General features: G+C 41.7%; 1 protein-coding gene across 9 annotated transcripts in view; it reads left to right on the top strand.

The window, feature by feature from the left end:
- PKNOX2 (PBX/knotted 1 homeobox 2) overlaps window positions 1-26,916 on the top strand; it is a 382,423-nt gene that overhangs the window by 274,184 nt on the left and 81,323 nt on the right. For all 9 annotated transcript variants that reach the window (XM_043997764.1, XM_043997763.1, XM_043997765.1 and 6 more), the window contains one exon: window positions 17,224-17,363. In XM_043997764.1, coding sequence (XP_043853699.1) covers window positions 17,224-17,363 — 140 coding nt within the window. The remainder of the gene's footprint in view (window positions 1-17,223; window positions 17,364-26,916) is intronic.

Raw genomic sequence — 26,916 nt, 5'->3', positions numbered from 1 at the left:
TCTCCTTTCATCTACCTGCCACGTTCCCCTTTTGGCTACCTTTGCTCCATGGGCTTCCTCATGATGCTCATTTGTAATAAATAAATTAAAGAAGAAAACCCTGGAAACTTTTAGGTGTTAGAATGTCTGGAAACCATAAGCAGAAGGAAAGTAGCCTCAGTCAAGGCCCTCAAGGGAGCCCTTCCTAAGCAGAGAGATTCAGAGACTCCATTTTCTTTCATTCCCTGGCCCTGCTCTTTTCTAGTCCTGAGTACCGTGGTACTCTAATATGCTGAAACCTATCTGTTCATGGGACCACTTTCTCAGAGTCCCAGGGTCTACTGTAAGCAAGAGAATGGCCAGTGGAGGCAACCGAAACTTCTGAAAATAAAGAGGAAACCAAACCCAGAAGCCTTCCCTCGGAGACTAGAGCAACCATTTTAATAATGTTCTCCTTGTGCTAAGGGCTAGCATAATCTATTCAAATGCACAGGAGGATCTCACTTTCGAAAATTAGGAATCCGAATTAAAATATTCCCAAGCCCCGGACCTTCTTCATAGTAAATTAGAATTTTTTTCAAGGGACGTTCTTTCTTAGCAATTTCATTCTTGAAGTTTGGGGAATAAAGTTATTAAACGAAGGCTTTTTTTCCTTCCCTTCTTTTTAACAGAAAAGCATTAATGACAACATCCCATCCTATTTGGGACCAGGCCAACTGATGAGATGGCAAAGTGGCTTTCTCCTGTGATTTCAGAAACTTCTGGCTGGTTGCCCTCAATCTATCTTGGGGAACCTGTTCTTAGTTGCATGGACTGGGCCAACTTGGTTTACTATACAAAGGAAAGGAAATGTGGATAAGGAAAGGGCAATAGCAACAAGGCCCTCTGACCCCTTAGTGCAGGCAACAACTTCCTTCTGCTGGAGGTGCCCTGTTAAACTTGACACACAGTTTAACTGCACCTGCAGCTGCCAACGGTGCAATGCAAGATCCTATCTAACGGCAATATTTTATCAATCCCTGGCATGCTTTTTCTTGGCCTACAAAATGCAAATCGAATTCAGAAACTCTCAGAAGGTATCAATAGACAGTCTATTGTCTCACTGAAAAGATATCCCCAAGAAGGGTCACATTTGTCATCCATCTCTCCATCCAGTCTAATGTGTTCATTCTTTGAATCATGTATTCTTCACTTTCTCAGCCTGGTTATTTTCCACTTGGATGATTACAGCTTCTTTCTTGCCTCTAGTACCCGTGGAATGACCTTTAACCTGATTGTCAAATATGTCGTCTCTTCTTGTTGCTTTGACCATACTATGCCTGAAGTTTCTTCCTCCTCTGAACCATTATACCTGTAATACCTGGGCACCATGATTACCACCTGTTTGCCTTCTCTTTTGTATTACTCAAGTACCTTCTGAAAGCCTACTTCCTCCAGGAATTCTTCCCACATTAGATGGGGTAAATTTCTCTAGCCTAAGCCTTTCTACCATGGAATTCCGATTGCCCCAATAGACACAAACTACTCCATAAATTCTCTTCTCCTTAACTTTTTTTTTCTTTTTCTTTTTGCGGGGCAATGAGGGTTAAGTGACTTGTCCAGGGTCACACAGTAAGTGTCAATTGTTTGTGGTCAGATTTGAACTCAGGCCCTCCTGAATCCAGGGCCAGTGCTTTATCCACTGCACTACCTAGCTGCCCCCTTCTCCTTAACTTTTATACAAGATAGCTATATTAATAATAATAGCTGGCACTTGTGCAGCACTTTAATGTTAGCAAAGAGTTTTACATGTTATCTTACTACATTCTCAAAACAGTCCTGTGAAGAGGGTATCCCCATTCTACAGATGAGGAAACTGAGAAGCTGTGCTTTTCCCTGGGTCACACTAGTAGGTGTCTAAAGCCAGATTCAAACTCAGACCTTCCTGGCTCCAAATCTAACATTCTCTTCTCTGTACAACCTATAGCTGCCAAAAGAAATATTTTATCTGGTTTGTTTGAGCAGTATTTAGGCTCCAGCTGTCTGTATGTCCTCAATGTGTCTATTTGATTATTAGTCTAGAAAGAATGGCAGAGACCTTTTTTGGCCTAATTCACTAGACATAGCCCACATGAAATTGGGTACTAGAACAAGTGTTTTGATAAGAAATCACAGAATGCTAACTTTGGAAAGGACTTTAGAGCTGTTCTATTCCTTTTAGATATATGAGGAAAGTGAGCCACAGAGTGGTGACATGCCTTACCTAACATAACACAGGTAGTTAGCAGCAAAACCAGAACTCGAGAGGATCCACATCTTCTGATCCTCAGACCGATGCTTTTCCACCTTCCCTCCCCTCCCCATACTGCCTTTTAAATATAACAGGTAGTTGAAGACACAGTAGTCTGTACATCACAGCTACACGATGGGAATTTGCCTGCTGGATGATAATAAAAGGATTTCTATATCCCTAATTGTGATGAACTGAGGCTTTCCCTACTGCCCCAGGAAGCCTAGAGGAAGCTCTGAAAGATGATAACTCCAGCTCCTAGGAAATCTTCCCAGAAGGCAATCTGAGATTTGATGGGTAGCCTTCCAAGTTGAAGAGGGAGGGTGCTGGGCCCTTGGCTGCTCTGCTTAGAGGCCTGGTATCCTAATGGCTTCTCTCCTCTATTTTGGGAAGCTTGTTCCACTCTGCAAGGAATAGACCTGAGTTTCTGGTAGTGGAGCATTCGAGGCTCTCCCATTGAGAGAGGCCTAAGCACTGGCCTCTCCCTCCTCCCATCTCACTTCACCCCACCCCATTCTGGCCAGGCTGGCCAGGCAGTATTGGGAAGCCGGACTAGGCTTTGATCAGTCATTAGAATCCCCATGCTGGTTTCATTAACTCAGAGGCAGGAGGGGGCAGCTGGGGCCCCTGTCTGTGAATGGCCTCCATCCAGGCCATGCAGCTGTGACGGGCAGCCCAGGGTTCAGATGTTTTCACACTTGCTTTACATTCCTCTCATCTCTTTAAGGGCTGCAGAGCCCCCTGCCTTCCAGGCTGCTGGTGAAATACTCACTTTGCAGCAATACAGTGAATTCAGCCAATTTCAAAGTTCCCCTGAGCCTTTTCTGTGGCTGTGATTGACACCTCTCTGTGGCCCCAAGGGCACCACCCCAGGGACCCCGTTTAGGGACTTACCTTCTCTCTCTTTGACATATCAACACTGGCTTTCTTCTTTCTTTTCTTTTTCTTTCTTTTTTTTTTCCTGCCGTGTCTTTCTTTGTGTATGGCCCTATCTCTCTATCTTGTGTGTAGCCATCCGTTTTTTAAAAAATTGAACAAGGTCCTTGACTTGGCTCACTCAGCTGCCTGACCACCCTGTGGTCATATTGGCTGAAGAAGCTTCAGAGCTGAACCTCAGCAGTGGGCTTAATGCATGAGCTCTTTATGTCCTTGTTTGGTCTACAGTCAGCAAATTCACTCTTAAGTATGTGGGAGAAGTCCATTGTTGAATGGCCCTGTCTGTGCTTTTCATTAGATAATTCTGTTCTTCACCTAGACTCCAAATCCTATGGTCTTGTCTATCCTTTAACCATGGAAATAAGCATGAGTCCATATGTACAAGGGCTAAAAAGAAATCTGGGTGGACCTAATAAAAATCATGCAGTGAGCCTCAGGAGAAATTTTCTATGTTCTTTTCTGCTTTCCCTTTCGTCTTCATGTGCAGGGCGGGAATAAGGGCAAGATGCTAGAGGATTCTAAGCATTTGTTGTAGTCAAATTTTTGTGTTCTTAGAGCTTAGTGATCTGGAAGCAGAAATGAGGGGGAGAAAGAAGCAGGAGTAGGATGGCAATTCAGGGATTTTGTTCTAGCTTTACTATTGCATTCTATGCAGCATTAAATGCAATTACTCTCAGTTCTCTGTGCATTCATTTCTTCATCCTTAAAATAGGCCAGAATACTTTATCTACCTCACAGGCTTTTTGTGGGAATCAAATGAGATAGTAAATGTGAAAAGCTTTTAAAAGTATAGAAAGTAGTGGTAGTTGTTGCTTTTGTATTTTATTGGGAAAGAAGATTAAGGTCCATGAGATTTTGCAAAGTAAACATTTATTTTAGAAGCATTTAGAATAATAATTTTTAAAAAAATAAAAATATATCCATCCCTTGATGAACTTCTTTTGAATTCTTCCTCAATTTATTTCATTCATTCAGACCATAAGCTAATCAATTAATAACATATTTGGGATTTGTAAAAGCCCATGTGCCCTACAATCCATCAAAGTAGCTGAATTTAGCCTGAATCAATTGTTGCTCCATGTCGTGCAATGGAAGGAATACTGGATTTGGAGTCCTGAATTCAAATCCTGTCTCTGCTATTTCTTTCCTATGTGACATTAGGCAAGTAAGTTAACATCTTCTGGCCTCAGTTTCCTCATCTATATTATAAGGGCATTGGACTTCATGACTTCTGAGGTCCCTTCCTGTTCTACATCCATGATCCTATGATTTACCCTTTCCTTTTCTCAAGTAGATTGAGTTCAGGAAGAGGTCAGAATCACAGAATCTCAGGGTTGGATGGGACCAATCTGTCCTCCTCAGGAATCCCTTCTATAGCATCACCACCAAATGGCCATAAACAGAGCTGACAAAGGGAAAATGATAAATGTTGGAGGAACTGTGGGAAAACAAGTACTTTATTGCACTGTTGGAACTGTGAACCCAAGTGGCCCTTCTGAAAAGCAATTTGGAACTATGGCCAAGTTATTAAATTGTGCATACCCTTTAAGCCATCTGTACCCCCACCCAAAGAGATCAAAGTAAGAGGAAAATGACCCATATGTGCAAAAAAAATTTTTTTAAACAGCTCTTTCTGTGGTGTCAAAGAAGTAGAAATCGAAGAGAAGCCATCAATTGGGGAATAGTGGAACATGTTATGATATAGGAAGGGGATTGTATACTCTTGTGCTGTAAAAGATGATGAAGAAGAAGACTTCAGAAGAACCTGGGAAGACATATGAAATGATGCAAAATGAAATGAGCAGAACCAGGAGAATCATTTATACAACCGTAATATTGTAAAGATAAACAACTTTGAAAGATTTAGGAACTCTGATCAATACAATGACCAGCCACAAATTCAAAGAATTCACCATGAAATATGCTCCACCTCTGTCTCCAGATAGAGAGCTGACCAACTTAGAATGCAGATTGAAGTATATCTTCTTCTTTCTGTTTCCTTTTTTTTTTTTTTTTGACATGGAATTTATTTACTTGACTATACATACTTATAATGAGTTTTCTTTTTTTGCCATATCAACAGGTGATGGAGAGGAGGAGGGAAGGGGAGAATTTAGAACTGAAAATAAAATAAAATTTAATTTTTAAAAATTGGCCATGGGGCAGCTAGATGGCACAGTGGATAGAGCACCGGCCCTGGAGTCAGGAGTACCTAAGTTCAAATCCGGTCTCAGACACTTAATGCTTAACTAGCTGTGTGACCCTGAGCAAGTCACTTAACCCCAATTGCCTCACTAAAAAAAAAAAAAAATTGGCCATATAGCCTCTGTTTGAAGACATCTACTGATAGGGAACCCAGGACTTCTCAAGGCAACCCATTCCACTTCTGAACAGTTCTAATTTTTAGAAAGCTTTTCTTTATGTCTAGCCTTAATCTGCTTCTCTGCAGCCTATATCCGTGGTTTCTAGTTCTGCTATCTGGGGCCAGGATGAATGAAACTAATCCCTCTTCCATGTGATGCTCCTTCAAATACAGCAAGACTCCTATCATATCCTACTTTGTAGTCCTCTTCTTCAATATAAATCTCTCCAGTTCCTTTTATTCATGACCTCTAGTCCTGATTACTCTTATTGGAATACAAATCTATCAGTATTCTCCCCTTTTCTCAGTCTTCAGCTCCCTACAGTGTAGTCAGGGGCCCTACATTAGAACCACCTGGCCTCTATCCCTGAGAAAGGACATCCTGCTGACTTCCAGCTGTCCCATGAAAATCTACTTAAAGGCCTCGACCTTCCCCCAGGTTCTTGGAATTCCCCCTGGCTGTCTGGAAACCTGGTCTCTGTGCCTAGTTTGCCCAGCAATTGTGGAGTTTGCACATAAGCCTGAGCCTGAGATGTGCTGGCCACTTCTGACACAAAGCAAGACCCCAAAGTTATCTTCATCAGATGTTCAGAAAAAACAGGGCTTTAAGGTTTTCCCATTGGTGTGAAAGGTCCCAAATTTTTCAAAGTTACCTAGATCCCTAGAGTTCCCAGGGCCCCTATAGATGGCTTAATATCATTGGGAGTGGACAAGAGGACTTTGACAGGGAGGTTAGATACATCTGCCATCAACTTGCTGTGGTGACCCCTATGGTCTGGGGTAACAACTAGTTACCAGAGCAGCCCATCAGTGGTATTTTATAGCCTTAGAGACCCAGAGCACTTCCCTCTGACCACAAGGTTTGTATGTGAGCAATTTAGGGAAATCCTAGCGCAGCAAACAATTTGGCCAAAGAAATCTCTCTTCTCCTCACTCCAAATAATATGGTGATTACAGCGATCTAGGAAACAGGGACCCACAAAGTGGTAAATCCTGAGCATAGAACCTGCTTACTCCCAACTTTTTAGGCAAAGGTGAGGTACTTGAGGCTCACTATGGTCCCACACCAAATGCTTACTATGTTGGATAGTTTTCCTTGCTTCAGTGTGAGCCCACCCATGGAGCTGCAGGGAATAATGACAATTCACATTTATATAGTTTACCAAGTGCTTTTCTCATAAGCCTATGAGGTAGCTAGTGTTTTACAGATTAGGAAATGGAGGCTCACAAAGGTAGATTTACATAAATAAAAGTAGGTAGAAAGGGAGGCAGCTAGGTGGTGCAGTGGATAAAGCACCAGCCCTGGATTCAGGAGGACCTGAGTTCAAATCTGGCCTCAGACACTTGACACCTACTAGCTGTGTGACCCTGGGCAAGTCACTTAACCCCCATTGCCCCTCAAAAAAAAAAAAAAAAGTAGGTAGAAAGTATCTAAGTGTAAAGAACATTGGATTTGGAACCAGAAGACATAGTTCATTAATAAGTTCTGCCACTTACTATATGTGTATGACCTTGAGCAAATAATTTCCCATTTCTGAGTTTTAATTTCCACCACTGCAAAAAGAAGGCATTGGCCTAAATCCAGGGTTCTTAAGCTGGGGTCCATGGACTTGTTTTTGAAAATACTTTTATAACTATATTTCGATATGATTGATTTCCTTTAAAATCCTTTGCATTTAAGAATATTCTAAAAGGGTCCATAGGTTTTGCCAGACTGCCAACAGAATCCATAAGTCAGGTTAACAAGAATTTATTAAGCTGCTACCATATGCCAAGCACCATGCTAAGCACTGGAAGTACAAAGAAGGGCAAAAACCAATAGTCCCTGTTCTCACGGCACTCTAATATAGGCATCAACATAATAACAACTATGTACAGGGGGCAGCTAGGTGGCGCAGTGGATAGAGCACCGGCCCTGGATTCAGGAGGACCCGAGTTCAAATCCGGCCTCACACACTTGACACTTAGTAGCTATGTGACCCTGGGCAAGTCACTTAACCCCAGTTGCCTCACTAAAAAAGAAAAAAAGAAAAACATATTAACAACTATGTACAAACAAGATATATATTTAGGTGAGATAAGAAGGGAGAACACTCTAGGCATGGAGGACAGCCTATAAAACCATTAAGAGTTGGGTGATGGAGTGTTTTGTTCAAGGAATAGCAAGAATGCTTTTGTCACTAGATCACACGGAGAAAAGTAAAGTATGAGGAAATTGGAAAGGAAAACGGGGCAGATTATGAAGGGCTTTCTGAAGGTAATAGGGAGCCACTGGGGTCTACTGAATAAAGTAGATGATATGGTCAGATCTGAGCTTTAGGAAGATCAGTGTGACAGCTGAGCAGAAGATGATTGGAATAGGGAGAGACTTAAAGCTGGGATACCAACTTGCTGGCTATTTTAAAAAATGTTTTGTTGTTTTTTGCGGGGCAATGAGGGTTAAGTGACTTGCCCAGGGTCACACAGCTAGTAAGTGTCAAGTGTCTGAGGCTGGATTTGAACTCAGGTCCTCCTGAATCCAAGGCCGGTGCTCTATCCACTGCGCCACCTAGCTGCCCCAACCTGCAGGCTATTGAAATAATCCAGATGCAAGGTGATGAGGATGTGGACCAAGTTTGGGAAAAGAGATGGGGGTGTTTGTTAGGAAGGTGGAAATTACAGGACTTGGCCGCTAATTGGACACGGGGTGGTAAAAAGGAGGTGTTGAGGATGACAACTAGGTTGTATGTCCTCTCAAGTAACTCATGAGCTAATGGAAAAAACAATACATAAACAACCATGTGCAAGTGGGGATTGTGAAAGCTTCTTGCAGAAGATGAGATTTTGTCTGGGACTTAAGAAGCCAGGGAAGGCACAAGGTGGAGATGAGCAGGACATTCCAGGCATGGGAACAGATAATGAAAATTCATAGAATCAGGAGATAGTGTCTTGTGGGAAATTTCCAAAGATCCCTTATAGCAACAAACCCTATGTATATATGGACTGAGGACTTTAGTCCAGAACTTGGGACTAGTCTAGTGCCCTTCCCACTACACCACAGGGGCCTGTATAGGTGATGCAGTTAGGTCACACTACAAATTATTAGAGACCCACAAACTGGGACCTGCAGGAAGACAGGCAAAGGACCAAAATGAAATGGAATAGGCTTCTGCCTTACCTTTAAGTTCCCTTTGTGGTAGTATTTTTGTTCCTTGTCCATTTTTAATGAGACTTTGTGTTTGGACAGGTGTATAACATTTCACGACATTTGTATAGCACTTTCTACTTTTCAAAGCACTTTGTGTTCATAATATCATTTGATTCTTACAGCACACTTTTGAGATAAGCACTTTGATTTTATTAGCACTCCCATTGTACAGGTGGAGAAAGCCAAAACAGGTCATCCAGCTGCAGAGTTGGGACCTTAGGCAAAGTGATGCCTCAGGAGTCACAGTATCAGACAAGTCATTTAGCCTCCCTAGGGCATGGTCCCGTGGACAAAATGCTGGACCTGAAGAAGAAGACTCTTCCTGAGTTCAAATCCAACCTCAGACACTTACTAGCTGTGTGACCCTAGGCAAGTCACTTAACCCTGTTTGTCTCAGCTTCCTTATCTGTAAAATGAGCTGGATAAGATGGTAAACTACTTCAGTATCTTTGCCAAGAAAACCCCAAAGTGGGGTCACAAAGAATTGGACATGACTGAACTAAAATAAAATAAAGAAGTTGTACTTAGTTTTCTCATTTGTAAAGTGAAGATAATATATTTGTACTACCTAACATTCTGAGTTTCAACTGAGATGATATATTTATTGAGCTTTGTAATGATAAAGCATTTTGTAAACATGAGTTAAATCTGTGATTTAAGATTCTGTCGATTGTTGGTAGGAAATATCTAATTCCCCTGCTGCACAATATACCTGCACTTTTAGCTACTTCTCCCCTCTCCCACCCATTCCCACCCACTGACAGGGAAGGGATTGAGGGGAACCCTCAACTTGGAAACCTGTTTATCTGAGTCTCTGAGGAGCCAAACTGTCCCCACAAGAAAAAGAATGCCCAAACAGCATGGAACAAACATCATGGGGAAGGAAGTGTCCAGCGAGGCTCAGAACCGCCAGTTGCTTTGCATTTATACCTCTCGGTCATCGATTTCATGGGTACAGATGCTCTCTGCACACATGCGGATGGTAACTCCTCCACATCTTAGCAGGTCGTCTTCATTCAGCATTCTGGCCAAAAAAAAAACCACCCCAACCCTATCACTTGGTAGCCAGCCTTCTGCTGGTGAGCCTCTCCAAAATGAGCTGGGCTGGCTCTCACAGTCTGCTATGGAGCCTGCTGGGGAGGCACTTCCAGCATCATAGAACTGCCGGAGCATGTACCCCAGAAACCCAGGGTCTCCCTCATACCAACGGGAGGCATCACAGGTGCCTTTCTTGGAGGCACCGAAGCATTGGCCCAAATAAAAAAGGATGAAGATATCAAATGAGGAGTCATTTTTGTGGTGTAATCCAAAGCTGAACAAAAGTGGCTTTGGTGTCAACGGGCAGGTGTTGAGAAACAGCATAATGTACTGTACTAGAAAGAACACTGTGGGGCAGCTAGGTGGTACCGTGGATAAAGCACCGGCCCTGGATTCAGGAAGACTTCAGTTCAAATCCAGCCTCAGACACTTGATACTTACTAGCTGTGTGACCCTGGGCAAGTCACTTAACCCTCACTGCCTCGCAAAAACAAAACAAACCAAAAAAAGAAAGGAAGGAAGGAAGGGAGAAAGAGAGAGAGGAAGGAAGGAAGGAAGGAAGGAAGGAAGGAAGGAAGGAAGGAAGGAAGGAAGGAAGGAAGGAAGGAAGGAAGGAAGGGAAAGAGAGAAAGAGAGAAAGAGAGAAAGAGAGAAAGAGAGAAAGAGAGAAAGAGAGAAAGAGAGAAAGAAAGAAAGAAAGAAAGAAAGAAAGAAAGAAAGAAAGAAAGAAAGAAAGAAAGAAAGAAAGAAAGAAAGAAAGAAAGAGAGAGAGAGAAAGAGAGAGAGAAAGAAAGAGAGAGAGAGAAAGAGAGAGAGAAAGAAAGAAAGAGAGAAAGAGAGAAAGAGAGAGAGAGAGAGAAAGAAAGAAAGAGAGAAAGAAAGAAAGAGAGAAAGAAAGAAAGAAAGAAAGAAAGAAAGAAAGAAAGAAAGAAAGAAAGAAAGAAAGAAAGAAAGAACGAACACTGGATCTGAAGTTCAAATCCCTAGTCATATGACCCTTTCTGAGCAAACCATGTCATCTCCCCAAGTCTGTTCATGAGCAAAATAGGAATGCTCACTGCCTACCTTATGGGAAGGACTGTTGGGAGGAACACAATCTGTAAACTCTAAAGGGTGATAGAAATGCGATCTAGTATTATTAATTGCTATCTTTATCTGCTCCATCCTTTCCCAAACAATCGGGAGTTGAGTAAAAAATGGAAGCTGACTAGAGAGCTCAGTTGAAGCTAACATCATTCTCATGAGCCTAAGTCAGTTTCTTTGGCTTTTTTAAGTCTCTGAGCTCCTCCCCAGCACTATGGTAAGAAGGCAAAGCAAGCCAGCTTCCCTCCTTTCATTAATCAATGAGCAGTATCTTCTTGAACCAGACACCCCTTTAAAAAGGGCTTTTCTTGGACCATCTGTGCCTCCTTGGGATGTAGGTGGAGCAGTTCTTCAGATCTGACACTGCTTGTCCCCTAGTGCTAGGGAATTCTTTTTCTGATGGAACCAATTTGGCTTTTTTAACCGAAACTCTGTGTTGAGGGGAAGCCCTGTCCCCATAATCCTTGAAATGACACACTGACTCTTCAGTAATTCTACCACATTGTGTAAGGGACTTAGACTGAGGAAAAGACACCCAGAATCATCAGGATCTCCAACAAGCACTGCACAGGGGGAAGCAAAAGGATATCTAATAAGAGTCCAAGAGGCCTGTGTCCTAGGAAAAAAAAATCATGAACCTTCCTTTCAACTTTCAGCTCAGTCAGTCCTGGGAGATCTATTTAACATGTTTTCACTCTTAGATATTAGGGATTTGGTTTATTTACTCTTTAACAGAAAAAGGGAGGATAACACTTAATACCATAAAAATAATCATAAGGTGTGGCAGTGCGTTGGGGGGGGGCGGAGATTGCAGGACCAGTAGGGCAAATCTTCCCAGCCCCATTAAATCATACCATGACATCAGCCTCTTTGAGGACTACTTGTAAGATCAGCTCAGTTTTCTTTCCTCATCTGGATTTGGGCTTAACTTTGCTTTGGGGAAGGAATCTTGTCTACCCAGGAATCTAGGGCTAAGGGCCCTGTAACTCCAATCTCAATGCAACATTGGTCTGGGGAAAGAAAGAGCAGAGCAGCACAGAGGGAAGAGCACTGGCTAAAGAGTTAGAGGGTCTGGGTCTCAGCTCCACCTCTGCCACTGAGGTCCTGGGTTATCTTGGGCAGAAGACTTACTTTCCCAGCACCTTGATTTCCTCTTCTGTAAAAATGAGGCTTTGGGGCAGCTAGGTGGCACAGTGGATAGAGCACCAGCCCTGGAGTCAGGAGTACCTGAGTTCAAATCCGGCCTCAGACACTTAACACTTACTAGTTGTGTGACCCTGGGCAAGTCACTTAACCCCAATTGCCTCACTTTAAAAAATTTTTTTTTTAAATGAGGCTTTGAAGTCTCCTTCCAGCTCTAGATTTGAGATCCTAAGTAGTGGTCTCAGTATCCCAAGCTTTATGATGGAGCTGGTATTGAGGAGAGACACGAAAAGACAGACGGAGCAGCAGTGGCTGGTGGTTCAGACTGTTTTCTGGAGTCCATCCCATCCTGAAAAACAACTGTTTTAGGTTCCTTCCTTCTCTCCTCCTCTTCCCCCATCCCCTCAAAGGTTTATTGGCCCATGTGTCCAAGTGAGACCTCAAAAAGGAAATGGTGAACTTCAGGACTCAACTGTCTGGACAGTTGCCAGAAGCCAAGAACTCTGGCCAACTGAACCTTAGAGCCAGAAGCGTTTGTCGGGCCAGAAGCTCCCTACTGCAAAGTAGTAAACAAGCAGGGAGCCCTCCACACACAACGAAGAGGAGAAAGAAGCCGGACAGATTGAAGAGGAAAACTAAGATGGAATCACTGGCTCCTGCCCTACCCCCACTGAGACTTTTTGAGCCGCTCTCCTATCACTCCCCTCCTCCCAGGCCTTGATTCCCTCCCCAACCCCCCTTTCTCCAACCCCCAGCCTTTCACCCCCAGGCCCTGCTGACAGCTGCAGGTCATTCTCTCTGCCTTTGAGCTCCAGCTGTTGGGAAATGGAGGTTTCTGGCTATAAAAGGAAATCTATTTAGAGATAAACACTCACTCCCCAAACCCCGAGGAAATGCAGAGTTTGCCGAATTGGCCCCCAGGAGTTTTATAAATTTGAGTCATCACCCTAGCCTAACTCTGCTCTCAGCCTTTCTCTCTCTCTGAGCCCTAATAACTACCTTTCAGCTGGTACCCATCGGGATGCAGGAAAGTGACCAGCTTTGATTTACATTTTATTCTGTGTTTTCCTTTTTAATCCCTGACCAGGCCCTCCAGATCCTGAGGGGGAAGTATGAGTGAAAGAGGAACCTGATTCTTGATCTCCCTGATAGGTCACTGCCCGTGACCCGAAAGGTCACGAGGAAAAGGGGCTAAAAGCAACTCATTCCTGGATGGCTTAAAAGGGGTTACCTGCCCAATTTGCATTTCATATTAAGGAACTCGGTAGAAACCAGAATTCTTTACTTTGTGAAAGGAGTACATTGCTGAAATCCTGAACGTGTGCATAATTCAACTCTTTTAGAAATTGAATCACATTTTAAGTGCCGCTCACTTCCATAAAGCAAAGATTTCTTGAGGAAATCAAATCATTCCTTTTTTTCCTCTGACACCCCCCTCATGCCACCCCCACCCCCATTTATGTTTTCTAAACTTGGATTTTAACACTTTTGGTTTTCTTAAGATAGGTTATGCCTAGAGTTGCTTGTCTTACTCTCCTGGGACACATCACTATTGTGTCAGGTGGGACAAATGAGTCTAGGCCAACGGTTAATAAAAACTGAGGTAATTGGTTTTATTCCCCTGCAGGGAAAAGATTGGCTGGTTCCCTTAAAGATTTTTGTTTTGTTTTTTCCTGTGTTGTCTTCAGTCTTCACCATTGAACCTTGGGCTTGCCTCTCCTCATATGGGACTTTCACACTGTCTGTTGTAGCTATGGGGAGTGAGTAGGAGATAAAGTTAATACAGGAGTAATTACAGTTAGGAAAAGGGCTGGCACCTCCAGTAACCCCTCTCGGTTTCCCTCATTAATTCCAGTTTGCTGAACTCCATGAGTTTTTCTTGCTTGGGAACCATGTTTTTCTCAGTAGTGGAACTTGACTGTGGAACTTGAGTTTTTCTTTATTACTGGATTTCTTGCTTTGGGGGGAACTCGCCAGCTGGGTCTGCCACTGCCCAGTAGGGTTGTTGCTGACCCTTCTACTCTTGATTCTGAAATGTAAGAGGTAGAAAGCTGCTTTTTGGACATGTCCAGTTATGATGGTAGGAGCTAGTTATGATGTCTCCGTATTTGAGTGATAACAGTGCCCAATCCACAGTAAAGGGCTCTGCAGATTGCCCAACCAGCAGTAGTGATGATATCTGTGTCACCATCTTTTCTCTAGTAAAAGTGATGAATATATCCAATCCGCCAAAGCAGTTTTTCCTTCTTTCCCTGTGTATAATATTGCCTGTGATAGGAGATGACATAGTGGACAAATTCCTTTTATATCCTTGTTCCTCATCCTTTTGGCGCTAGGAATAGAGGATTTGGGCTCATCTGAAGCGAAGGCAAGTGCCGGAACACATGATTTCTTGAAGTATATTTTCCTAAATCTAGGATCTATGATATTTTTAGTAGTTAACATTTATATACTGCTTTAAAGCTGGCAGAGCACTTTACATAAATTATCTCATTTGATTTGATCCTCACAACAATCATGATTTTTCTTTTGTCCCTATGTTACAGATGAGAAAACTGAGACTAAGAAATTCACCAGATCATAGATTTAGAGCTAGAAGGGACCTTAAAGGTCATCTAGTCCAATCTTCTCATTTTACAAATAAAAGAACTGAGATTCAGTGAGATAAATTGACTTATTCAGTGTCATAGCTGCTCTATAGCTTGGCAGAATTTGAATCCAGGTCTTCCTGACTTGGAGTACAACACTGTGTGACATGACATCTAACCGTTTCACCAAGAGCTATTCTTTTTTTAATAGTATTGTATTTTTTATAATTACATGTGAAGATAATTTTCAATATTCATTTTTGTAAGATTGGGGGGGCAGCTAGGTGGCGCAGTGGATAAAGCACTGGCCCTGGATTCAGGAGTACCTGAGTTCAAATCCAGCCTCAGACACTTGACACTTACTAGCTGTGTGACCCTGGGCAAGTCACTTAACCCCCATAGCCCCGCCAAAAAAAAAAAAAGATTTTGGGGAAACTAGGTGGAACAGTATATAAAGCACTGGCCCTGGGTTCAATATGACCCGAGTTCAAATCTGGCCTCAAACACTTGACACTTACTAGCTGTGACTCTGGGCAAGTCACTTAACCCTTATTGCCCCACAAAATAATAATAATAATAATAATAATAATAACATTTTTATAAGATTTTGAATTCTAAATTTTTCTCTCTCCCTCCTTTCCTCCCTTACAGCCCACCTCCCAAAGCCAGCAAGCAATCTGATATAGGTTATATATCACAATCAGGTTAAACATATTTCCACATTAGTCATGTTGTGAGAAAAGAATCAGAACAAAAATAACAAGAAAAGTGAAAATAGTATGCTTTGGTATACATTAAGACTCCATAGTTTTTTCTCTAGATGTGGAGAGCCTTTTCCATCATGAGTCCTTTGGTGTTGTCTTGGATCATTGTATTGCTGAGAAGAGTTAAGTCTATCACAGGATGATCATCACACAATGTTGCTGTTACTGTGTGCAATGTTCTCTTGGTTCTGCTCACTTTCTCAAAGAGCTATTGTAATTACAGTTGCCCTCACATGCATACTCAGAGGGTGCTAAAGTAATATGAAGATAAGCATGAAGCATTGACATGTGATGTTTATGTGATCATATTCAAAAAATATGCTTATTTTTCAATGAGACCTACATCTCTTCAAATGACTATATGAATTCTTCTTGCAGTTGTAAAATCATTTAGGGGCAATTAAAACAATTGGAACTTTTAACTCTGACTTGAAGCAAACAGAATAGATAAGCCCTTACTGAAATAGGAACTATTTCAGCTTTGCTTCCTTGCTTTTCAGAGTGTCTAAAACTAAGGTCTTAAGACCCAAATGTCTCACAAGTGCCTTTTAAAAAAACAAAACAAAATGTGACATATATAGAATGCTCTAAAATTTGCAAAAACTCTTTGCCTAGATTAGCTCATTTCTGCCTTGTAACAACCCTGGAATGTAGACACAATTATTGATATTTTACAGGTGAGGGAATGAGTTCAGGGAGGTTCAGTGATTTGTTCTTCAGGGTCACAAATATGGTAAATGTCAGAGCCGGGCACTCCTGACCCCAAGTCTAGTGAGCACTCATTCTGTCATACCCCTAATACCTCTCTGTCTTACCCCTAATGCCTCTCTATCTTCTGAACAGGTTCATTGTTTTATTCTACAGGGTAGGCCAAAAGTCACAATCTTTTAATAACTTTTTGAAAGTTATTTATTTTGCCATTTATGAGAATTGACTTTTCACACGTAATGTAAATTTATTTGCTATATATACTGTATATGATGCTATGGTATTACAAATTAAAAACAAAAAATAAAGAAGTTATTAAATATTGAAACCCCTTTGTGACCTTTGACCTACCCCGTACTTGGCTTTATTTAGGAGTAACTTTTAATGCATCTTACAAATCACCTTTTTTCAAACTATTGCTACTTCAGTCAGTTGTGATTAGGTCTAAATAATTCTTCACTACCTGAATAGAACCCATTTGTCTATTCAAAGATAGACCTACCTTGATGAAAATGGATAGGTTTCTGCCTCTATATATGGAAACATATAATAATCGGGGGCAGCTAGGTGGCACAGTGGATAAAGCACCGACCCTGGATTCAGGAAGACCTGAGTTCAAATCCAACCTCAGACACTTGACACTTACTAGCTATGTAACCCTGGGCAAGTCACTTAACCCTCATTGCCCCAACCCACCCCCAAAAAAGTTAAAAAACAAACAAACCACACCATGTAATAATAATTCATGTATATAGTACTTATATTTATAAAATGCTTATAAAATTTATAAAATGCTTTGCTCCCAACAGCTTGGTGAGTTAGTTAGAACAAGTTTTATATCCCCATTTTATGGATAAGAACTGATGCTCAAGTGGCCTGAGGTTTAATTAACTGCCTAAGGACACTCAGCTAGAAAGTCTCAGAGTTGCAATTTTTAACCCAATTGTCCTAAGTACACATCCAGTGCTTTTCCTACTATACTGTAAATTAAGCCATTTACACATATATTATTTTACTCATAACCTATTTCATGTGCATCTATAGCATGTCTTTTATGCAGATCAGGATAGACACCCTCTCTCCAGACTTTATCCAAGAGGGGATGGTTTGCTCTTTTAAATGAGTTGACTTTCTTTGCTCTTCCCCTGCCATTCTTTTCTCTACAGATGACGGCGACCGCCCAGCCACCCACCAAGGCTCAGGCCGTCCATATCTCAGCACCTTCAGCTGCCGCCAGCACCCCAGTTCCCAGTGCCCCCATCGACCCTCAGGCTCAGCTGGAGGCTGACAAGCGTGCTGTATATAGGTAAGAAACACTGCCGATCCCTAATCAGCGAGAGATCCAGCTTTATCAGGAGGTCTACCCCCTGATCCTCAGAGCTGGAGACGGTCAGGAGGGAGTCATTGAGGCAAGGACTACATTTTTTCCTCCTCCTATAGATTCACAGACTTCCTGGGTTAGTTTGGCCTTCTAAATATCATCTAGTTTACCCCCTGTCACTAGGCAAGTGTCTAAATCCTGCTCATTAAGTTAGCTTTTTAGAAACAGGGCAATTACAGTATCACTTGGTCCCAATTTCAGTGTTTGACATTTATCTTTGGGAAAATTCTTCCTGATACCTAGCCTACCTGTATACCTATCTTATTACTATCTTAGTACATCCTTTGTTGTTCTGAAAACAACATGGAGATGGAGAATAGCTGCTTTTCCATCTTTCTCAACTCTTAAAAGACTTGAGGAAGGTTTGGGAAGCCCTTCTTAAAGGGGGAAGAGTGGACCAAAGCTGATTCAAACCAATTATCCCCTAAGGCACCCCAGCCTGCAGTTGGCACTGGTGCATCAAGAGGCTTTTATTAAGATGGTTGGAGATCTATTCAATATTCCCCAGAAAGAATCTTTAATCCTCCCTCCACCATTGCTCATTGGGAAATTCAACCCTAATCAACTCATTGTACTCCAGGACTTGCACAGTGCTTAGCACATAGTTAAGAGCTTAATAATGACCTTCTTTCCTTCCTTCCTTCCTCTTCTTTCCTTCCTTCCTTTCTCCCCCAAAAAAGAAACAGCACCATAAGACATGTGTTATATCCCCTCAGCAAATTGATTACTTATAGCATTAACATTTGAACTTGTAGGTGGCAGGATTGGCTATCTCCCACTGTTGTATAACCCGCGGAAGCAAAGCTCTTCTACCACCCCTCCTGTCTTCTTGTTCTCTTTCTATTCCCCACCTCCATGACTAGAGAAAACATAGGCTCTTCCATAGACCATTGCATACATTAGAAAAGATAATGACAAACTGAAGTCCACCTTCGGAAGGAAGATTGGGATGGCTGAATAGTGACTAGAGACCATGCTATATGAAAAATAGTTGAAGGGAACCAGGAATATTTAGTGTGAAGAAGAAAAGACAGGGAAAAAATGGTAGCTTTTGTCAAGCAACTGCATCTTCTGTCATTTGGTTGGAGGATTAGCTGTATTTTGCTTAGCCAAGAAGCCAGAACCAGGAATCATGGGTGGAAATTGCAAAGAACCACCTTTTCAGCTCAATATAATGGGAAAATGTCCTCACAGTTGGAACCCATTTCAGAAATGGAATGGACTGACTCCAGAAGTGATTAGGTTCCCCTTCACATTACTGGAGGTCTTTAGGAATGACTCCTTGTTGGAAATGTTATAGAGGGGATTCCTATTCCAGTAATCTGGACTAGATGGCTTCCAACTCTGAGATTCTCTGATTCTAGGAAATACCCCGTGGGCGCATTGGACCCTCTAATGGTACTTTCCATCTCTTGGCATAGCTTCCCATTGCACTTCAGCACTGTATCCTAGAGTATAAACTCCTAGAGAATAAAGAATGCTTGCATTTTGGGGATATCACTAGGTTCTAGAGAGTTTCACTAGTATCTAAGATGGAGCCTGGAATATAGCAATTGCTTAATATAATGCTTATAGCTACATGGAGACAAACTCAGAAAGCACTATCTGGTAGTAGCTGCACCTACACCACCACAATCCATTTTGTCTGCCCTTGCCCTTCCTGCCTCTCTGGCTCCCTGCTACCATGAACCCAGAGGGCTCTATCTCAACTCCTCCCTGCTTCTATTAAAACTTGACTTCTCTTTCTGCAGCCATAGAGTGGGACTGATGGGAAGGGTTAGCTGGGAGTCTGGCACTCCTGGAAGGTCTAGGAGCTCAGGGTAATTTTAATTAGATTTGCCTGCCTCCAGGAAGCGTGACTGCTTCAAACCACATTGGGGAGTCAGCATTTCATGTCAATAAATGTAACAAGACCCTTTCAATTCATATTAGTGCCTGGGCACTGGCTTTTGTGCCTCTCTCCACACGTATCCCAGAGCCCCAGATGAAGAAAAGTCAGCCAAGCCTTCGTGCTTGCATCTGCCTGTCCCCCTTCCCCCTCTTTCTTGCTCTGTGCGGGAGGAAGGCAGGAGGAGGAGTGCTGACAAAAGTGGGTGGCTATGTGCATGTATATACAGCATATGTGTGGTAGCAGGCAGGTTTTATTTGGGTATCAGGATAGAATGAATTGCTTCCCCTCTGACAGAGAAACTGGAGGAGGTGCAGATTGGAGGTGGGGGTGGGGAGGGGAGGGAAAGCAGGGGCCTCCTTTAATTGGATCATACCAGAGCATCATCGAGGCTAATCAGCAAGGCAACACAAGGAGCTCCCCAGCTCAGATTAATGATTGCAATATAATCTGAGCGGATCTGATGATTGGATGCACATCGAGGCTAATTGCATTTATAGGCCCCCGAGTGAGGTGGAGGGGTGGCCTGAGGAGAGGAAGCCCAGCAGGGTGGGTTGCTACAGGTTTGGACCTAGCTGAGGAGCCCCCTCTACTTCCCTCCCTGAACAGTACACCTCAGGGTTTTTCCCAAACAGGTGAAAACACACAGCATGGCCTGCCCATTCTCCCTCTTACATTGTAGTAATGGGTAATGTTGATCCAGTGCCCGGAGCATGTCAAGCACTAGCTGGCACATACAAATTAGATTGCTGGCTGCTTGGTGAGGGGGGTAGAGAAGGTGAGGTTAATCCTGCTTCCTCTCTTCTCTCTCTTCCAGTCTCCTTCTTTCCCCTTTGAAGTGTGTAGGTTCCCATGGAAACTGTGATTTCCTGGGGAGGAGCTGAGTGGCAAGGAGCTGGGCATGACCAGGTGTTGGGGGTAGTGAAAGGGAGGATGACTCTCCCGAGAATTTCTCTCCTAAGCCCCAACTTCTCCCCTAAGGCCTGACCATTCAATCATTAAAGTTTACATGGTGCTTTGAGAACCCTGGGGATGATCCACTATAGGATCCTATTTTTGATAAATGAATGCTGGCTAGATCTCATCTGGGAGCCAGAAAAAAGAATGAGAGAATAATAGACATTAACACCCAGTTAGCTTCTTCGGTGAAAGGTACTAGATAAAAGACCCAGAGGGCCAGGTCACTAGGGTAGGACGATTGCCAGAATTGGCAAGACAACTTCCCACAATGCGAGGTATGGACAGGCTTCCCCTGCCTTTCACCGATGGTAATTTCATCCTATCATTACACAAGGGAATAGGTATCATCTTCTTCCAGTGACCCTGCCCTTAGTATTTGTAGACTCTCCAATTTATTTATTTTGTCCTTCCCCCATCATGTCTTCAGCACAACACATAGCCATTTAGAGTTCAAAAAATGTTCTGTATGCAAGTTACAGGTTTTATTACTTAAACTAGCTTTCACCAGTTACTCTAGGTGTACCTAGTTGGCTTAGTGAATAGAACTCAGGAAGACTTGAATTCAAATCCAGCTACAAGGACTCAGTTTCCTCGGCTATAAAATGGGGTTAATAATAGCATCTATCAGGGTTGTTGTGAGGATCAAATGAGATAATTTTTGTCCCTGGACCAAATAAATGCTTGTTTCCTTTCTTCCTTCCTTCTAGGTTTCACTGCAAGGGTAAGAAGTAGGAATTAGCTTGTTTTCCCCCAATCATGGTTCCAAGTGGAAACTGCCCTCTCTGAAGTTACTTGTACTCCCAGATTGCTGGTCCTGCCCTCCCCTTAGATTTCACCCTGTGCCACCTTTATCAAGTCATTTTTTTTATTCCTCTTCTTTCAGCTAGGATGAGTCCCTAAGTGACCCTCTGCTTTCAAGCCCTATCTAGTTAATTTACCCCTCCTTGCTGCTTCGGAAGGCCAAACCTCATACCAAATCATAATGCTTTTTTCTCTTCACTTTCTCATGCTTTATGAACTCCTTTCTAAACACTGCTTCTGTATTTTCTTGTGTCTATTTCCTAACCCCAGAAGCATATATCCATAGCCCATATTCGGTTTATTCTACCTCAGTACATATATTTGCCTTTCTAATATCCTTTTTACATAACAAATGACCCTGTCCCATCTAGAGAAACCCACACATATTTAGGGAAGGGAATTTTCATCATTTTAGAACATCTCCTCCCATTCTTGTTCCTTCTTTTCCTGGAAAAGGTTTTGGGCCATCAGCTAGATGCTTGGCTGCCCTCAGGTTTGTCCCACTAGATGGGTCACACTGAGCCTGCTGAACTCTTCAGAACCCCTATCCCCCCCTGGCTCATCCCTTCTGTCTACATAATTGGAGGAAATTATTCATTATAGCATCTGTAGGAAATAGCTGATTAATTGCTCCCAGCCTCAGAGTAAGGTAAACTAATCCATGTGTGGGATATATGAGAGGTTTTCATTTACTTTCATTCAACTGAGATTAATCAAGGGGCAAGAGGAAAAAAGCCTAAAGTAGTAGATAGTCTTGGATTAGGAGTCCAGAAGACTGGGTCACCTTAGACTAGCTGTGTGATCTTGGATCAAGGCCTTCCTGAGCCTCACTTTTCTTATCTGTTAAATTATGAGAATAGCCTTTACCTGAGGGTTGTTTTGAGGATCAAATGAGGTAATAGAGGTGAAGTGCTCTGTAGGGATTTGGGTTGTTTATACCTGAATTATTCTGTGAGTGCTTTCCAGGTGCTTATTACACTATGATAGTTTAAGTTTTTTACAATTACATTTAAAGACAACTTGGGGGGGGGGCAATGGGGGTAAAGTGACTTGCCCAGGGTCACACAGCTAGTAAGTGTCAAGTGTCTGAGGTCGTATTTGAACTCAGGTACTCCTGAATCCAGGGCCGGTGCTTTATCCACTGCACCACCTAGCTGCCCCTAAAGACAACTTTTAACATTCATTTAAAACATTTTTTGAGTTGCAAGTTTTCTCCTTTCTTTCTTCAGTAACCTCCTCCCTAAGGTGGTAAGCAATTTGACATAGGTTATATATGTACAATCATGTAGAACATTTCCATATTGGTCGTGTTGTGAAGGAAGAAACAGACCAAAAGGGAAAAAAAGCACACAAGAAAAAATAAAGTGAAAATGGTATGCTTCAATCTGCATTCAGATTACATCACTTCTTTCTCTGGATATGGATAGCATTTTTTAATCAGGAGTCCTTTGGAATAGTCTTGTATCATTGTATTGCTGAGAATAGCTAAGTCATTCATAGTTGATCATTGTAGTGTTGCTGTTAACGTGTACCATGGTCTTTGGACTCTGCTCACTTCACTTTGCATTAGTTGTAAGTCTTTCCAAGATTTTCTGCTCATCATTTTTTACAGCAAAATAGTATTCCATTACATTTATATACCACGACTTATTTAGTCATTCCCCAATTGATGGGCATCCCCTTAATTTCCAATTCTTCGCCATCACAAAAGGAGCTATTATAAATATTTTTATATAGATAGGTCCTCCTCCCACTTTTTAAAAATCTCTTTGCAATAGTAGTGGTATTACTGGATCACAAGATATGCATAGTTTGATAGCCCCTTGGGTGTAGTTCCAAATCATTCTCTAGATTGGTTGGGTCAGTTCACAATTCCACCAACAGTTCTTTAGTGTCCCAATTTTCCCACATACCCTCCCAACATTTATCATTTTCCTTTTCTGTCTATTAGCCAATTTGAGAAGTATGAGGTCGTTCCTCAGTTTTAATTTGCATTTCTCTAATCACTAGTGATTTAGAGCATTTTTTCACACCTATAGCTTTGATTTCTTCATCTGAAAACTGCCTGTTCACCTATCCTTTGACCATTTACCAATTGGGGAATGACTTGTATTCTTATAAATTTGACTCAGTTATCTATGTATGTGAGAAATGAGACCTTTAGCAAAAACACTTGCTGTAAAAATTGTTTCTCAGCCTCCTGCTTTCCTTCTAATTTTGGCTGCGTTAATTCTGTTTGTGCAAACCCTCTTTAATTTAATATAATCAAAAGTATCCATTTTACAACTTGTAATGTTTGTTTGCTATCTCTTGTTTGGTCGTATATTCTTCTCTTCTCCATAAATCTAACAGATAAACTATTCCTTGCTCTCCTAATTTGCTTATGGTATCACCCTTTATGTCTAAATCATGTACCCATTTTGACCTTATCTTGATATATAGTGTAAGATGTTGGTCTATACCTAGTTCTGCTGTACTATTTTCCAGTTTTTCTGGCATTTTTGTCAAATGGTGAGTTCTTGTCCTATAAGCAGGGGTCTTTGGGTTTATCAAAAACTAGATTACTATAGTCATTTACTTCTGAACCTAATGTATTCTACTGATCTACCACTCTATTTCTTAGCCACTACCAAATAGTTTTGATGACTGCCACTTTGTAATATAGTTTGAGATCTGGGAATGTACTATGGAGTTTAGAAAAACATACTTCAATTCAGCAAACATTTATTAAGGGCCTACTGTCTTCAAAGAACTGAGCTAGGCACCAGGCACAGAGATTGCCCTCAGGAAGCTTAAAATCTAGTCTAGAAATAGAAATAAACCTAAGGTAAGTTAGAAATAATCAGTGCAGAATTTCTCAGAAATTCAAGAAAGGAAGTATTCCTTTTGAGGGATCAATGAAAGCATCAGGAAAGAGCTGGCATTTGAGCAAGGCTTCGGAAAAGGAGAAAGATGTCAGTAAAGATCACAGCAGGAGGCAGAGAGGAGAGAGAGAGAGAGAGAGAGAGAGAGAGAGAGAGAGAGAGAGAGAGAGAGAGTGTGTGTGTGTGTGTGTGTGTGTGTGTGTGTGTGTGTGTGTGTGTGTGTGTGTGTGTGTATGTGTGTGTGAGGCAGAATCTGTTCCAGGCAGAGGGGATGGTCAAGGTAATATAGGTCAAGATCAGGAAACAAACAAGTAGGCATCCTTGGCTGAAGCATAAAATCTGCAACAGAAACACTGAAGCTAAGAAGGTAGGTAAGAGTCACAGTACAGATTAGGTAGGACCTTGAGTGCTAAAACAAGTAACATATTTTACTTGTTAGACAGTGGGGAACTGCTAAAGGTTTTAAGTTAGGGAGTGATATTAGAGAGGAGCTTTAGGAATCTCATTTTAACAATTATGTGAAGGATGAATTGGAGAGGAAAAACTCTGTGGAGACAGACCAGTTAAGAGGCCCCTACAATATATAGGTAAGAAATAATGAAAGCCTGGACTAGGGTCCTGTATGTTATACCATAAGAGTTGAAAGGAATCAACCTCATGGATTTATTGTAAGGAAATCTCTCTTTAAAGTACTACCATTCCCCAATTGATGGGCATCCCCTTAATTTACTATTTAAAATAACGATGGGGGCAGCTAGGTGGCACAGTGGATAGAGCACCGGCCCTGGAGTCAGGAGTACCTGAGTTCAAATCCGGCCTCAGACACTAAACACTTACTAGCTGTGTGACCCTGGGCAAGTCACTTAACCCTAATTGCCTCACTAAAAAAAAAAAAAAATGATGAGCAGGATGCTATCAGAAAAACCTGGAAAGATCTACATGAGCTAATGCAAAGTGAAATGTACTATATACAAAATAACAGCAATATTGTAAAATGATCTGCTGTGAATGACATAGTTATTTTCAGCAATGCAATGATCCAAGACAATTCTAAAAAACTTAGGAAAAATGCAATCCATCTACAGAGCAAGAACTGGTGGTATCTGAATACAGATTGAAGCATAATTTTTTGTTAGTTCTTTTTTCTGAAGTTTTTTTTGTCTGTTTTCTTTCACAACCTGACTAATGTGGAAGTGTTTTCCATGACTACACATGTATAACTTATATTGAATTGCTTGAGTTCTTTTTTTTTTACTTTTTTAAAAAAATTAATAAAGTATTTTATTTTTTTTCCATTACACGTAAAGATAGTTCTCAACTTTTGTCTATACAAGCTTTACAATTTCAGTTTTTTCTCCCTCCCTCCCCTCCCTTCACCCTCCCCTAGACAGCAGGTAATCTAATATAGGTTTTATATATATATATATACACACACACACATATATATATACATACTAACTTTAATCCTATTTCTGCATTAGTCATGTTATAAGAGAAAAAATCAGAGCACTGATGAAAAACCTCAAAATAGAAAAAAACAACAGCACCAAAAACAAAATAAATAGTATGTTTCATTCAGCATCTATACTCCGCAGTTCTTTTTTTTTTTCCTTGGATTTGGAGATCCTCTTCCATCATGAGTTCCCTGGAACTCTTCTGTACCATTGCATTGGTGAGAAGAATATAGTCCATCACAGTAGATCAACACTCAGTGTTGATGATACTGTGTACAATGTTCTTCTGGTTCTGCTCATCTCACTCATCATTAGCTCATGCAAGACCCTCCAGGTTTCTCTGAACTCCTCCTGCTCATTGTTTCTTACAGCACAATAGTATTCCATTGTATTCATATACCACAACTTGTCCAGCCATTCCCCAATTGATGGGCACCCCCTCAACTTCCAATTCCTTGCCACCACGTAAAGAGCAGCTATAAATATTTTTGTACATGTGGGTCCCTTTCCCCCTTCCATGATTTCTTTGGGAAAAAGACCCAAAAGTGGTATTGCTGGGTCAAAGGGTATGCACAGCTTTATCACCCTTTGGGCATAATTCCAAATTGTTCTCCAGAATGGTTGGATCAGTTCACAGCTCCACCAACAATGAATTAGTGTTCCAATTTTCCCACAGAATTGCTTGAGTTCTTAAGGATGGGGTGGGGAGGGAGGGAGGAAGAGAATTTGGAATACAAAGTTTTTAAAAAATGATGTTAAGATTTGTTTTTACATGTAATTTGTAAAGATAAAAATTCTTTTAAAAAAAGAGTTGAAAGGAAGTGGGGGCAGCTCAATGAAGGCTGGAAGGAGCACAGAAGCAGTGGGGTTTGAGGCAGGCCTTAAAAGTGGGTGGATTTGGGGCAGCTAGGTGGCACAGTGGATAGAGCATGGGCCCTGGAGTCAGGAGGACCTGAGTTCAAATCTGGACTCAGACACTTGACACTAGCTGTGTGACCCTGGGCAAGTCACTTAACCCACATTGCCCCACACACACACAAAAAAAGTGGGTGGATTTGGTTGTAGCACAGGAAAATCAGCAGTGTTTTCATGGGACACTTAGGAGACTGGCCTGTAGCAGTGAAATGTATACATGCTGGAAAATGAATTGGAGTGATAAAGTGAAGCTACATTATTGAAGATTCTTCATAGCAAGGCAGATTTTGGTTCTGATGTAAGATCTTGAGACTTTGGGGGTTCCATGTTCCTTGGAAATCAGGACTCCTCTTCCACACTCACTTTTGGCTCCCAGGCATGAATGACACTGATAAATGGGGAAGAACAGTTGTCTCTGAATCTGATCTTAGACCATTCTACAGAGAAATCCCTAACCAAGATCCAAATGTTCCCAAGGGAAAACTGGAAAGAAGCTTTGTTCAGACCCAAGTCTTTCTGGATATTATGTGGTTCTACTTGGGGCTAAAGGTCCCCTTGGGATGTCTATGAACTGAAAGGGGTTCAATTGATCCACT

The sequence above is a fragment of the Dromiciops gliroides genome, chromosome 3 (genome assembly GCF_019393635.1).
Source record: "Dromiciops gliroides isolate mDroGli1 chromosome 3, mDroGli1.pri, whole genome shotgun sequence".
Classification (NCBI taxonomy): Eukaryota; Metazoa; Chordata; class Mammalia; order Microbiotheria; family Microbiotheriidae; genus Dromiciops; species Dromiciops gliroides.
This window is presented reverse-complemented; position numbering and strand designations above follow the sequence as displayed.